The sequence below is a fragment of the Amphiprion ocellaris genome, chromosome 4 (assembly GCF_022539595.1).
Source record: "Amphiprion ocellaris isolate individual 3 ecotype Okinawa chromosome 4, ASM2253959v1, whole genome shotgun sequence".
NCBI classification, from domain to species: Eukaryota; Metazoa; Chordata; class Actinopteri; family Pomacentridae; genus Amphiprion; species Amphiprion ocellaris.
Window position 1 is genome coordinate 21,223,726 of NC_072769.1, and position 13,032 is coordinate 21,236,757.

At 38.0% G+C, this 13,032-nt stretch overlaps 1 protein-coding gene across 3 annotated transcripts in view; it reads left to right on the forward strand.

The window, feature by feature from the left end:
• Positions 1-8,638, forward strand: part of herc3 (HECT and RLD domain containing E3 ubiquitin protein ligase 3) — a 56,877-nt gene extending 48,239 nt beyond the window's left edge. For all 3 annotated transcript variants that reach the window (XM_023291473.3, XM_023291474.3, XM_023291476.3), the window contains 3 exons: positions 626-809; positions 2,477-2,579; positions 4,090-8,638. In XM_023291473.3, coding sequence (XP_023147241.2) covers positions 626-809; positions 2,477-2,579; positions 4,090-4,298 — 496 coding nt within the window. In that variant the 3' untranslated portion in view covers positions 4,299-8,638. The remainder of the gene's footprint in view (positions 1-625; positions 810-2,476; positions 2,580-4,089) is intronic.
• Positions 8,639-13,032: the final 4,394 nt, after the last annotated feature.

Sequence of the window (13,032 nt, forward strand, 5' to 3'; positions counted from 1 at the left end):
GCTGTGCATTTTCCCCTGACTCTATAATTTGCAGAATGACACAAAATTAGTCCACAATGCTTCTGAAAATTCTACAGTATGACTCAAAATTTGTGCGGAATGCTTGAAAATGAACAATGGTGAAATGAAATGAATGATGAAATTTGTTCAAAATTAAATAATGTTTTTCGATCATAATAAAGCTGTATAATGCTCATATTTATTAAAATAGTCAAATAAACATGTCATGTATTTATGGTAGGACCACATGTAGAACATTTCTTTAAACTCACCTGTCTTCATTAAAATTTATAATAATTAGTTTTGCAGGTAAGCAGTTTGTTATAATGGTTGATCAAGCAGGGATGAAGAGATTATTGACCTCACTGGGGTGTAAACAAATCAGGTCAGGCTGGATGAGGATGGTGTCTGGTGCTAAAAACATAAAAAGCATTAATTATCTCTAAACCACAGCTGAACTGATGTGGAAACACACAGATACAGACACAATGAGAGAGGAAGTGAGTGTTTACAGTCTGAATGAATTCTTTCCTCGTAAACTGATTTTTGAGGATGCAGCTGCTGGGCAGAATAAATCAGTTATCTGAGTGTTTACTGGAAGTGTGTGTGTGTTGATGTGTTTCAGGAAAGAGTTCGTCGAGGCCTACCTGCGCTATGTGTTCTCCGACTCGGCAGCTGAGCAGTACGCGGCCTTCTCCTCTGGTTTCCTGAAGGTGTGCGGAGGGGAGATCCTGTCGCTGTTCCAGCCCTCGGAGCTGATGGCCATGGTGGTCGGCAACAACAACTACAACTGGGAGGAGTTGGAGAAGGTCAGTGTGTGGTTTAAAGCTCTGTCCAACAGCTCTAACTTACCGCACAAACCATTTTCTGCTCAGCTCGATCTCTCTCAGCTGTGTATTCTCAGTTTTTGCGAGCACTTTTCCAATCTCACAGTTGGATTCAAATGACTGCAAGTACAAAACTTCAGTGACGCAAGTGCTTGAAAACTGCATGCTGTGGATGCGATGATCACCATGTTTCGCCAAACAGAGCTGGAAATTCGGATTTTACATCATCAACATCTGGCAAGTTAGTCACTGAGCTCACTTACTCTCATAGACTAAAAGAGACTGGATTACAACACAGTCACACAACTCATGATACCATACTTTTACTTCACTTCTATTCAGTTTTATTATTTATTTCGGACCAGGAACAAGGTGGAGTTACATGATGAGCAACGTTGGTTTGTTTGTCTGTCTGTTAGCAACATTACTCAAAAGCAGACTAACGGATTTGGATGAAATTTTCAGGGAAGGTCATAAATGATACAAGGACCAAGTGATTAGATTTTGGCAGTGATGCAGCTTATAGTCTGGATCCATGGATTTGTTAAAGATTTCTGTATCATTACGAGATAGCGGCCTGCTGTCACTGTAACCATGACAACAAGTGAACATTACATCAGCTGCCTGCTGACGATCACATGATTGCGATCCTACTACAGATTGGCCACAGTGGAATTATCAGGACTTATCCATCGGAAATGATACAAGGAACAATTGATTAAATTGTGGAGGTGTTTCTGAGTCCCATCAATTCCCGCAACCCACTACATATTTAGGTCACGTGGCTCGGTATCCGTACATAGCGTACACATGCATCTATATTAAATGGTCCACATTCTATGTTCCCGTGATGTCTGATCATCAATAACTCAACACTCAACTCAACAAATCTGCATTTATAAGAAAAAAAAATGCCGCATTTCTGGCATTGCCATATGGGGGATTGAACAGCCTTGGTGGAGTACTGTGCTCTCTGACTGCTTATCTATTTTTTTACTGGAACATTCTGATAATGGGGAGTTCCAACAGTCTAGCCTAGAGGTTGCAGATGCATGAACTAGTTTTTCAGTTTCACTCTGAGACAGAATGTTCCTGGATGTTGTGCCTTGACGACGTTGCACAGGTAAAATAAGGCCGTCCTATAGACTTGTTTTATGAGTGAGTTAAAGGACAGATCCTGGTCAAATATAACTCCAAGGTTCCTCACAGTAGAACTGGAGGCCAAAGCAATTCAGGCCACTGACAGTGCTCACAGTGAACCAGTTAGTCTAAAAGACTTGTTCATCATCTGTTAACACATTAAAAGGAATCATATCAATAACAAATCCACCCAAATACACAACCGCAGCTTTAGACACAGTTTATGTGGATGATTCTGGCAGTTGGCTCACTGCGTAGCTCTGGATCTGATTATAGATGGGATGTGTTGGCACAGTTTCACATATTTCACTGATGATATGACCTGTTCATGCAGATTACAACATCAGCGAGGAATTGTTATGTAAGATGTCAAAACTGAGAAATTTTTGAGAATTTTTTATGCATTTGATGGTGAAACTTGACAGATTCTTGAAGATTTAGAGAAATTTACTGATGACAAAACAGGAAAAAGCTTTTAATCTTCTGTATTTCTTCTTTTGTCTTCGCAGAACGCCGTCTACAAAGGGGAGTTCACAGCCACTCATCCAACAGTCAGATTGTTCTGGGAGGTTTTCCACGAGTTCCCTCTGGAGAAGAAGAAGCAGTTCTTACGTAGGCATTTATTTCCTTCATCGCTTCATGTGCATGACAGTTTAATTCAAGTAGTGTAATAAGGAAGCAGTGCTGCTCCAAACCTGCACAGGTCTGCCTTAATCAAAGACAAATAATAGTAATTATAATAATTTTGCTGAATGTAATGTCAGCATTTGTATTCACCTCCCAACCCTTTTCCAGTTTATAGTCTGAGCCAAAATGTCAAACTATGTAAGGAAGTGTATTTTGGTTAAGCATTAGTTTACCGAGTCATTAAAAAGTTAGTTATTTTTCTGCAAAATTAAAGATCACAACAGGAAGATGACTTCTTTGTACACCTACTCCTAAAGCTGATCGGATTCAACTCACCTGTGCAGTTTTTGAACAAAAATTACCATTCAAAGCTGCAACAGTTCATCCTTACTGATCAACAGTAGTTTTGTTGGCTCAAAGGCGCTGGATATTGCATTGCAGATGTTTCTAATAAAGGGCTCAAATAATAACCAAAATATTAAAGTAGGTTTTTTTAGGCACCTGCTGCCAAAAGTATTGTATTAAGTCCTAACTGTGTATTCATCCACTGCTGAAAAATTACCTATCTATCTCTGTCTGTCTGTCTGTCTGTCTGTCTCTCTGTCTATCTATCTATCTATCTATCTATCTATCTATCTATCTATCTATCTATCTATCTATCTATCTATCTATCTATCTATCTATCTATCTATCTATCTATCTATCTATGATGTTTTTTCTTTATTTTCATGACTATTGACATTGTAGATTCTCACTGAAGGCATCAAAACTATGAATGAACAAATATGGAATTATGTGGTAAACAAAAAAATGCGAAATGAGTCAAAACATGTTTTATATTTTAGATTCTTCAAAATAGCCACCCTTTGCTTTGATTACTGCTTTGCACACTCTTGGCATTCTCTCCATGAGCTTCATAACATACATTTCCCAACTGTTTTGGGAATTTTTTTCTTAGCTTTTTAGAATAAAATGAGACTACATGTTTGCTATCTGCTTTTAAGGAGTTACATTTATGTATATATATAAAGATAGGATAAGCCTTCATTAATCCCACAGTGGGGAAAGTTGCAGTGTTACAGCAAAAAAGATATTTAAGGAATTAAGTATAAAAATAAGGTTAGATGAAAGTATACATAAGGACTAGTTCTAAAACATAATATTATGGCTAATATCAGTGATATTGTGTGGATTTTTTTTTTTGAGAAACAGACATACTGACAGATTACTGCTTTAAGAACATTCACATCACAGCCATCTCCCCTCTCCTCTGGTGTTCCCCAAGGCTCTGTTCCTGGTCCCATCCTCTTCATTATTTATCTTCTCCCTGCAATTTCACTGCTATGCAGATGACACCCAGCTCTACCTTTCCAAATTTCCTTCTTTTAAACTTTTTACATCTTTTAAGTTTTCTATTGTTCTTGTGAATGTGTTTCTACGGTGTATTTATCTCCACTGGTTGGTTCTAACTCCGTCCTCTGCCTCCTGCCTGCAGTGTTCCTGACTGGCAGCGACCGCATCCCCATCCATGGCATGGAGAGCCTCCGCATCGTCATCCAGTCCACCACGGCCGAGGAGCACTACCTGCCGGTGGCCCACACCTGCTACAACCTGCTGGACATGCCCCGCTACCAGACCAAAGAGATCCTGTGCCGCCGCCTCACGCAGGCCGTGGAGCAGTACGAGGGCTTCAGCCTGGTCTGACGGGAGTCCGAGAGGAGATCCAACCAATGCACTTTAACAGCAGTACGCCCCCACGTGAGTGTTGAAGGAACGTCAACGGGGCATTCTGGGACACAGGAGGAACGCTGTCTTTACACAGGATTGTTCAGCATCTGGAGTGTGAAAGGTCTATGTATGTAGATGCGTAAAGTATTACTGTTTTTATTGCTTTGGTCAAAGTTTGGTCAAAGTTTCACAACCTTTCAGGACCGTTGGGAAGCAGATATAATGATGTTTGTTGGAATTATGTCAGAGGATTGAAATGAGGAAAGTAATCAGTGAAATTTGGGATCACCAGAACTTTGGGACCTATAATCAGGGCTGGAGGAGGTTGAGAAACTCTGGACTTTGGGGTGTTAGCGTTGTTTTCTTTCTGTCTTTTTTTGCAAAGCCGTGTATTTTCTATTCCTTAAATTCTATTTTTCACCTTTAAAGAATTGTGTTATTACCTTTGAGACAATATATTGCTTTTTGTTACTTTTAATTTATTAAATAGAGTGGTTATTTTTTGACCAAATGTACATGTATGTATGTAAATAGCACTTTGAATATAATCTTTATCCCCCGGATGAAGGGAGGAGTGCTAGTCTTGCTGATCCTTTTAAATCTTGACATGTCCTCCCAGTGTGATTTCAAAGAAGGTCGAAAGAAGAGTTAAACAATATCATTTGCAATCCCTCATTCCTGTTCAGCTGTGGATCACAGACCAGCTGACTTTGTCTTGAATCTGCATTCAACAGTGTGGCCTTCTGCAGCAAAACCTACTGTACGGACACTAAGCTGACTTCTACAATTGATTTTTACTGGATGTCGTCTGTGTGCATGTTGTTGAGTGAAAGAAAAAACCTGATTGTGTTTTAAAAATTAGACATTTTTGGAAATACAGTCTTTCTTGCAGAGAGATATACAAGAAGATTGAACCAGTTTTCTTGTGTGTCGGTTAAATATGAAGCCACAACTAGCAGCCAGTTAGCTTAGACTGAAAGTGTGACAAATCAGGTGTCTAAAGGAAATTCACCAGTTAACAGCTTATATCTTCTTTGCTGAAGTGTGAAAAGGATATTTTGTTGTTTTATTGCCCAGCTAGTGCTGTCACCAAATTCTGTAGCTAGATTAAGAAACGTCTTTGGGTGTCTTCTTTTACCTTTTTTCCCGTTTTTTGAATTGCAATTTTGAAGGCCTAAAAATACTTGAAAATGTGTGAAAATTTGCACACAAAAAATTTGATATTTTATGGAGCTTGCATAGGTGTGAACCAAAATGGCTCCATGGCGCCACCTGGAAAAGTTCAAGCAGGCTCTACGACCAGGACGTGTCACCTACAGCTATGAAATTTAGTAGTCATATGTAACTCCACACAAAAACGTAATCGACAACCGTACCTAGAACACAACAGGAAGTCGGCAATTTTGAATTTTTAGACGATTTTGGACCAATTTTTGCAAATGTCAAAAGCTGTAAACTCAAACAGGGTAACCCCAACAGAGCTGAAATTTGGCCAGGATGTACACCAGGCATGGTTGATCAAAACGCTCCTCAAAAGTCTGAGGACGTGGAAATAGCAGCTAGCAGAATTTTTGACAATTCGTCATGACACAGGAAGTGCTGTCAAACTAGCCTGTACATGCTCCAATCTGCCTCAGACTTTACATGTGTGATCACAGTCCGGACCTGATAACATACCTAGGCTGATATACATTCACAGTGATAGTGCCACCTGGTGGACAGTTTTGACAGGTCGTCATCAAAAAGGCCGTAGGCCGAAATACACTCAGTTGCAGCACCACCCGTTGGACATGTTTGGATGCACTGACCAGCAAATTATACTTTAGTTCAATCCTACTAAAGAAAGCTGTTATCAAACGTGATGCCAACACAGTGCTTCAGTAGATATTCAGGTTACAGAAGTGGATAGGTAACAGAAAAAAAACACCTAAAACTTTATTAAATCTGTACTGGTTTTCTGCCAACCAAGAAGAACCATGAAATAATTGGTCACAAGCAACAAGAGTTAATTTCCATTTTTGCACTCCCGCTTTAGTACAAATTAAACTAGACCTATCAGTCCCTCCAGGATTTCCCGGGCATTTTTCAAGATTGTTGCGCCCGAAAATGCCTGATTTTGCGGCCGCTTTTCTAAAAAATTGCGATGTAAGTTGTGATGTTTTAAGCTCATTTTTTGCGATGAAATGGCAGGAGACAGTGACAATTGCTAAAAAGTTGAATTGTTTTCAGCTTTTAGAACATGATTCAATGTTATAATTGACAACATTTTTTCCAAAATGAATTCTTTGACGTTCCAACCCATTTAACACAAAAGCTGGGTTACCATGGTGGGAAATTAGCAGCAGCCAGATACTGTTTTAACCTGAAGTGGTTGGTAGATTTAAGGCACAAAATGAAAATTTATTATTGAATGAATCACATTTGGACAGATCTGTCAGTGGCCTCCACCAAGACTGTTCATTACCTGACCTTGCGGTGAGCACAGGTGTGTGTTATGCATGTGTACGTTATGTACGGATACCAAATCGCGTGACGTAAATATGTAGCGGGCGGCAGGAATTGATGGGACTCAGAAACACCCCCACAGTTTGATCAATTGTTCCTTGTATCATTTCCGATACGTCCACAGTGGTGGATATGTAGTAGGATCACAATGATGTGATCGTCAGCAGGCTGCTGAGGTAGCGTTCACTTGTTGCCATGGTTACCGTGCCGCTATCAGACGACGTGCCGCTACCTTAATGGGAAATCCTTAACAAATCCGTGGATCCAGACTATAAGCCACATCGCTGCTAAAATCTAATCACTTGGTCCTTGTGTCATTTCTGACCTTCCCTGAAAATTTCATCCAAATCAATTGGTCTGTTTTTGAGTAATGTTGCTAACAGATGAATGATTCATATATGCAGATCGTCACATAACTCCGCCGTGTTCCTTGGCGGAATAATTAATCTAACTTCCCTTCATTCTTTCAGTGTTCCAAGAGATCTGTATGCAACAGTTTCCATCACGGTGATTTGTTTGGTCTGTGGTCTCCTTTCAGCCGTTCTCCTGATATGTTTCGTGGTAGAAAAGCATTTGTCAATCGATGATTTTTTCTTTTTTTTGTATTCCACCACAATATTGCACAGGTGTGAAACAGTTTACTTCTGCTTTGGTGAAGAACATAAGGGAATTAATTATTTTGCACCGTCTTCAGCGGTAATTTTTGTTGGTAAATGAGAGACATTAGAATGGGACATGTCTGCATCTTCAAACCAAAAACAAGGAAAGTGAATTCGGTGACGCACGTGCATTATGTTTGCGCTGGGGACTGCTATGATTGGTGGAACTCACAGGAGGCTGGCCAAAATTGCGGAGAAGTTGCAGTGATTGGACAAAATTGCAAGTTCGCGCAGAATTTACGGAGATTGGTTGAATTTGCGCGATCGCAACATTGCAAATTCCTGGAGGGACTGACCTATTCTAAACTTTTATTGACACAAACTCGCTGTTTTCAGTCTTTTTCGTTCGGCTAAGCTAACTGGTTGCTACTAGTGTGTACCATAGAGTGAATGTGGATCATACCATTCCAACAAGAAGCGGGTAAGATTGTGTCCTAAAATGTAATTTTAAACTAAATATACAAACCTTGGAATGAGTAATTGTAATTAGTATGGATTCCAAGTTGCAGAATAAGAATACTTCAATTGTGATATTTGAATAAAATGCATATTTTAACAGTGTGGGCAGATATTAAACTCTCATATTTAGTCAAATGATGATAACCTGTATATCACTTGTTCCAAAACCTGCCCTGATACTGTATTTATTCCTGCAGTAAAACCTCTTAACTGAAAAATGCTGTTTAATTAGGTAGTGCATTGGTGTGAAGTGCGTGAAATGGTCTTGCATATATATATACATACATATATATTTTTTATATATTTCCTACATGACAGCGGTGTTAACGTGATTTCAGACAGTAAAATGATCTGATGTGTCCCGACTAACACATCCATTCAGCAATAACAACCTGAAACAGCCCAGTAATGTAGTGATAAACTCCTAAAGGTCTGAAACTCTTCTGAGATGTCTCTTAGGACAGTTCATCTTGTTGCTTAGCTCTATACTGCATGTACACACATGTTCCACAGTCAATATTTGTCCTCTTAAGGCTGATTTCTCCTGCAGAGTTTAGTCCTATGCAAAGGTTTGTGACTTTTTTGCACCTTTTAATGTGCTACGGAAAATGTGATTTTTTGCATAATTGTCTGAAATCTACACGACGCTCTCTGTTCCAGCCAAGTTTTTAAATAAAATACAATGTCAGAGAAGCTTTTCTGCACGGCTCATGATTGTGTTTCAGATTTCTTTGCCGTCGCGACAATATAACCCATGCTGTAAACAATTCGCACATCCATCTGTACGCCGATGACACCATTATCTATACATCTACACTCTAAGAAATTTCCCCGTAAATTCACAGTAAAGAGCTGGCAGCAAAAGTTGCCAGCAGAGCACTGTTATTCTACAGTAAACCTACTGTATCCTACAACAACAGTTTATTACTTTAAAAAAAATTACAGTATTATGATGTTTAGAGTTTATGCTTACAGTATATTACTGTCAGTATGTTGGTGCCATTATACTGTTATTTTACTGTTTGTACTATAATCTTCATAAACAGTTTATTACTGTAAAACTGATATCAGAGAATGTGATGATATGAAGTGATAACATTGCTGAAAACTAATGATTTAAAAATGTCACATCTCAAAATGAAAGCCCCGGGAAATAGCATAGCATAGAAATGGCTCAGACAAGAGATGACTTTTCAACATTCAGCTTTTATTAAAGGCAACTCTGTATCAAACATATTTCAAAAACTGACTTATTTAACCCATTAAATTTTAGTAACATACAATCATTTCCTCATGGTGAAGAGGTTCCCATTGTGCATGTTCTAGTTCAGGTACACTGATTTTGGTTTCCATTTTTCCTGAACTGTAACGAAAGATATCTATATATCATTTAAATTATTTAATACTGCATTGAACACATTCAGCAGCTAACAAATTTCAAGTCTTGCAAAATAAAATCTACAAAAAAATTAATGATGTTTAACATGTCAACAATCTGTTTAAAAATTGCACATCACATTTCAGGTACTCTGCCTTCAGAATCAGTCTTTCATAACTCATGATCATGTTCAATAAATACCACATCATGGAACAAACCTGGAACTTCAAAACTGAGACACATGGACTGAAGTATTTTATACTGAACCGAAGACAATACTGAGACTTGTTACCTTAAAATGACAACCTGAACATCTGGTTGCAGACTGGGCTTTTCCTTTGTGAAAGTGAGGTTCTGTGTGGAGAGGTGCTGTGGGTTTACATGAAGTTCCAATCAGAGTCCATGAGTCTTTTTATAAGGGAGGCTACATGGGGATTTACAGTAGATGTCTTTATCTGGAGCAGCTTCCTGACCTCTTGAACATCACCTTCTCCTGACTGGTCTTTGTTCCCTTCTCAGGGTTGATACCAAGGAAGCACGTACAACGAAATGACAAAGAAAGAGTATATTAGGTGTGGTAGGCAAAGATCCCTTAAACTTAATATGGAACTCTGTCACATTCATCAAAAAAAAACATACAAACTAACAAAAAAACACCAGGAAACTAAAATTATTAAGCAAAACAGAGGCTTCCACTTATAACGGCTATTTAGTTCAGTACACATTTAAATCTAATTTTTGCAGCCGTCTGCAAAACAAGCAAATTTACTTTTCCTAAGTGGAGAGAAAAGCAACATGACACATCCTGCAAACTTTTTTTAAAACTTGAAATACATGGAGGACTAAATGTGCCAAAATTAAATAAATAAATACATCATTAAATAATTAATTAAATATGTCATTAATTAAAATTGGAATTAAATATGTCATTAATTAATTAAAATTGGAATTAAATACATAAATGTGTTATTAAATATGTCATTAATTCATTAAAATAGCAATTCCTTTTAGGTAAAAAAAAAAACATATTATTTCACTATTTAATTATTTCATGGTCCTTGTGTTGCAGTGGATCATGAATTTATTTTATCTGTCAACCTCGGCCGTCAAAGTCGGTGGGCGGATCCTAACACCTGATTGGTTACCCTGCACATCAAGTCAAGGCAAATCGATTCCAGGTAATGGATTGATGCAGAGCTTGTGAACACATTCCGATACACTGGGTGGCGCTATTCACCTCTACGTTGGTTTGGATTAAACAAACTTTATTGGCAACCGCTAAAGACTCGGTCCTCTACCCCAAATGTTGATACAGCGCGGTGCAAGACAACATTTCCTTTAGCGTTTCCTTTAGCACCTACTCGGCGCGGCACGGCTCGCCACTACTGTACTGGACTCGGCTCGTCTCCGTTTAGTTGTTTTTCCATCACATTGAGTACCACCTCATCGTGGGTGGAGTCGTCATAGCACGGCGGACCGAAAGTCGCTTACCGCCATTTGTGTGCGACACAAAACGCAACACAACAATGTACATGGAGGCGATGGTTCACCTGCTGCTCGGTCTGTGGCTTTCTGTCAGATTCAAAGTAATAGAAGAGTCGGAGAAAGCTGAGAGCGGCGAGTCGAAACACTCAGGAGACACACAGGAGAGTTTGGGAGGCGATGCAGCAGTATCAAGCCAAAGACAAGACGATACGAACTAAATGACATATGAGGGTAAGCTAATGCTAGTTCGCTAGCTATCATATATTAGTCCTGTGAACGACCCTGTAATGGCTGCAGTTTATCGCTATTAGGTATTAAAATATGTAAGTTAGGTAAAGTTGGCAAGGTATTTACAGATTCGGACTTCCGGCATCAATAACTCATGAGATGTACTTTGTAAAATCATAAACAATGCCTCTTTCCCATCGTTGTAAGCTAGACAATGTGCTACAAGGCCAGTTTTATCAAAAGTCGCTGTCTTTCAAGCTGCAGAAATAACATTGATGTCTATGAGCAGCTGGCTGTGCAACGAGTGAACAGGGACCGTCTGCAAATAGCAAAACCGCTGCAACAGCGAAGAGAGACACTACACAAATATTCAATTACTTTTATACACTGTAGTGTCACCAAATTTACTGCAGCCATCAATTGTCTCCTGCTGGTCATACTACAACTCTTGGTTTGACACTAAATACAAAATCTGAATTTTAAGGAATTTTCATTGTTTTAGTATTGTTTTATTAATAATAAAACTCAAAAACTTCACTCTTATGTACTGTAGTGTCACCAAAATTATTGGAACCATCAGTTGGCTCCTGATTGTCATACTACAACTCTTGGTGTGACACTAAATTAAAAAAATCTGAATTTTAAGGATTTTTTTATTATTTGCTTATTATTTTATTAGTGATAAAATTCAATAACTTCACTCTTATGAACTGCAGAAAGATTACACTCTGTCTAACTATCAGTTGGCTCCTGTTGATCATACTGCAACTCTTGGTTTGATATTTAACTATTTTTCATGATTTTAAGGATTTTTTTTATTAGTAATGAAATTGTTGTTATATATCTCAAATATTTTTTGTTGTAAGATAAAAGTGCTCATCCATTTTTTTGGTAGATTGTGGAACATTAATAACCAAAAGTAACTGAATTTTATTTTATTTGGGTTGTTTATTGCCATGTGAAGTTGTGCACACTATTTAGTGTACAGCTTGTGTGTGAAGTTTAAGGATTGTGAGTAAATCAGCTTTGATGGCTCTTCTCTTGATATATGTGGTGCTATATTTTTAGATCCACAGTGCACCCGTTTGTCCAAATACATGATACTGAATAGTAATGGAACTTGGAATCCTCATCAAATACAGGATCAGATAACAGTAATATACCAAACTAAACTGTTTAGCCTGTCTCCTCAAGTACTGACGATTGGGAAGAAAGACAATAAGATGCCTTCTTACAAGGCTGCAGCGTTAACTGATTCATTTAAACCATAATGTTAAACAGCTAATAATATTTTCCAAGTTAAGGACTGTATGGACAATACTTGGAAGAAAAAACGTGAAGGTATGATCAGTAGGACCTTTTGATGATTGGATGGAGTTTATTTTTTCTGCAGTGTTTAAGAGTAAAGTGATTGAATTTTATTTACTACAAAAATTCCTTAAAATTCTGTTTGTTTTTTTTTTATATCAAACCAAGGGTTGTAGTATGACAATCAGGAACCAACTGATGGCTCCAGTGATTTTGGTGACAATACAATGTATGAGTGAAGTTATTGAATTTGATTACTAAAAATTCCTTAAAATTTTTTTTTTTTAATTTAATGTCAAACCAAGTGTTGTAGTGTGACAATCAGTTCAATTCAATTTTATTTATATAGCCCCAATTACAGTCAAATTGTCTCGAGAAGCTTTACAGAACCCATATGCCTGACCCCCAGAGCAAGCCAAAATCAGGAGCCAACTGATGGCTCCAGTGAATTTGATGACACTGCAGTATATAAGAGTGAAGTTATTGAATTGTATTACTAATAAAAATAATAATAAAATTCATTAAAATTATGAAAGAATGTTTTTATATCAAACCAAGAGTTGTAGTATGACCAGTAGGAGTCAACTGATGGCTCCACTGATTTTGGTGACAATACAATGTATAAGAGTGAAGTTATTGAATTTTATTACCAATAAAAATTCCTTAAAATTCAGATTTTGTACTTAAT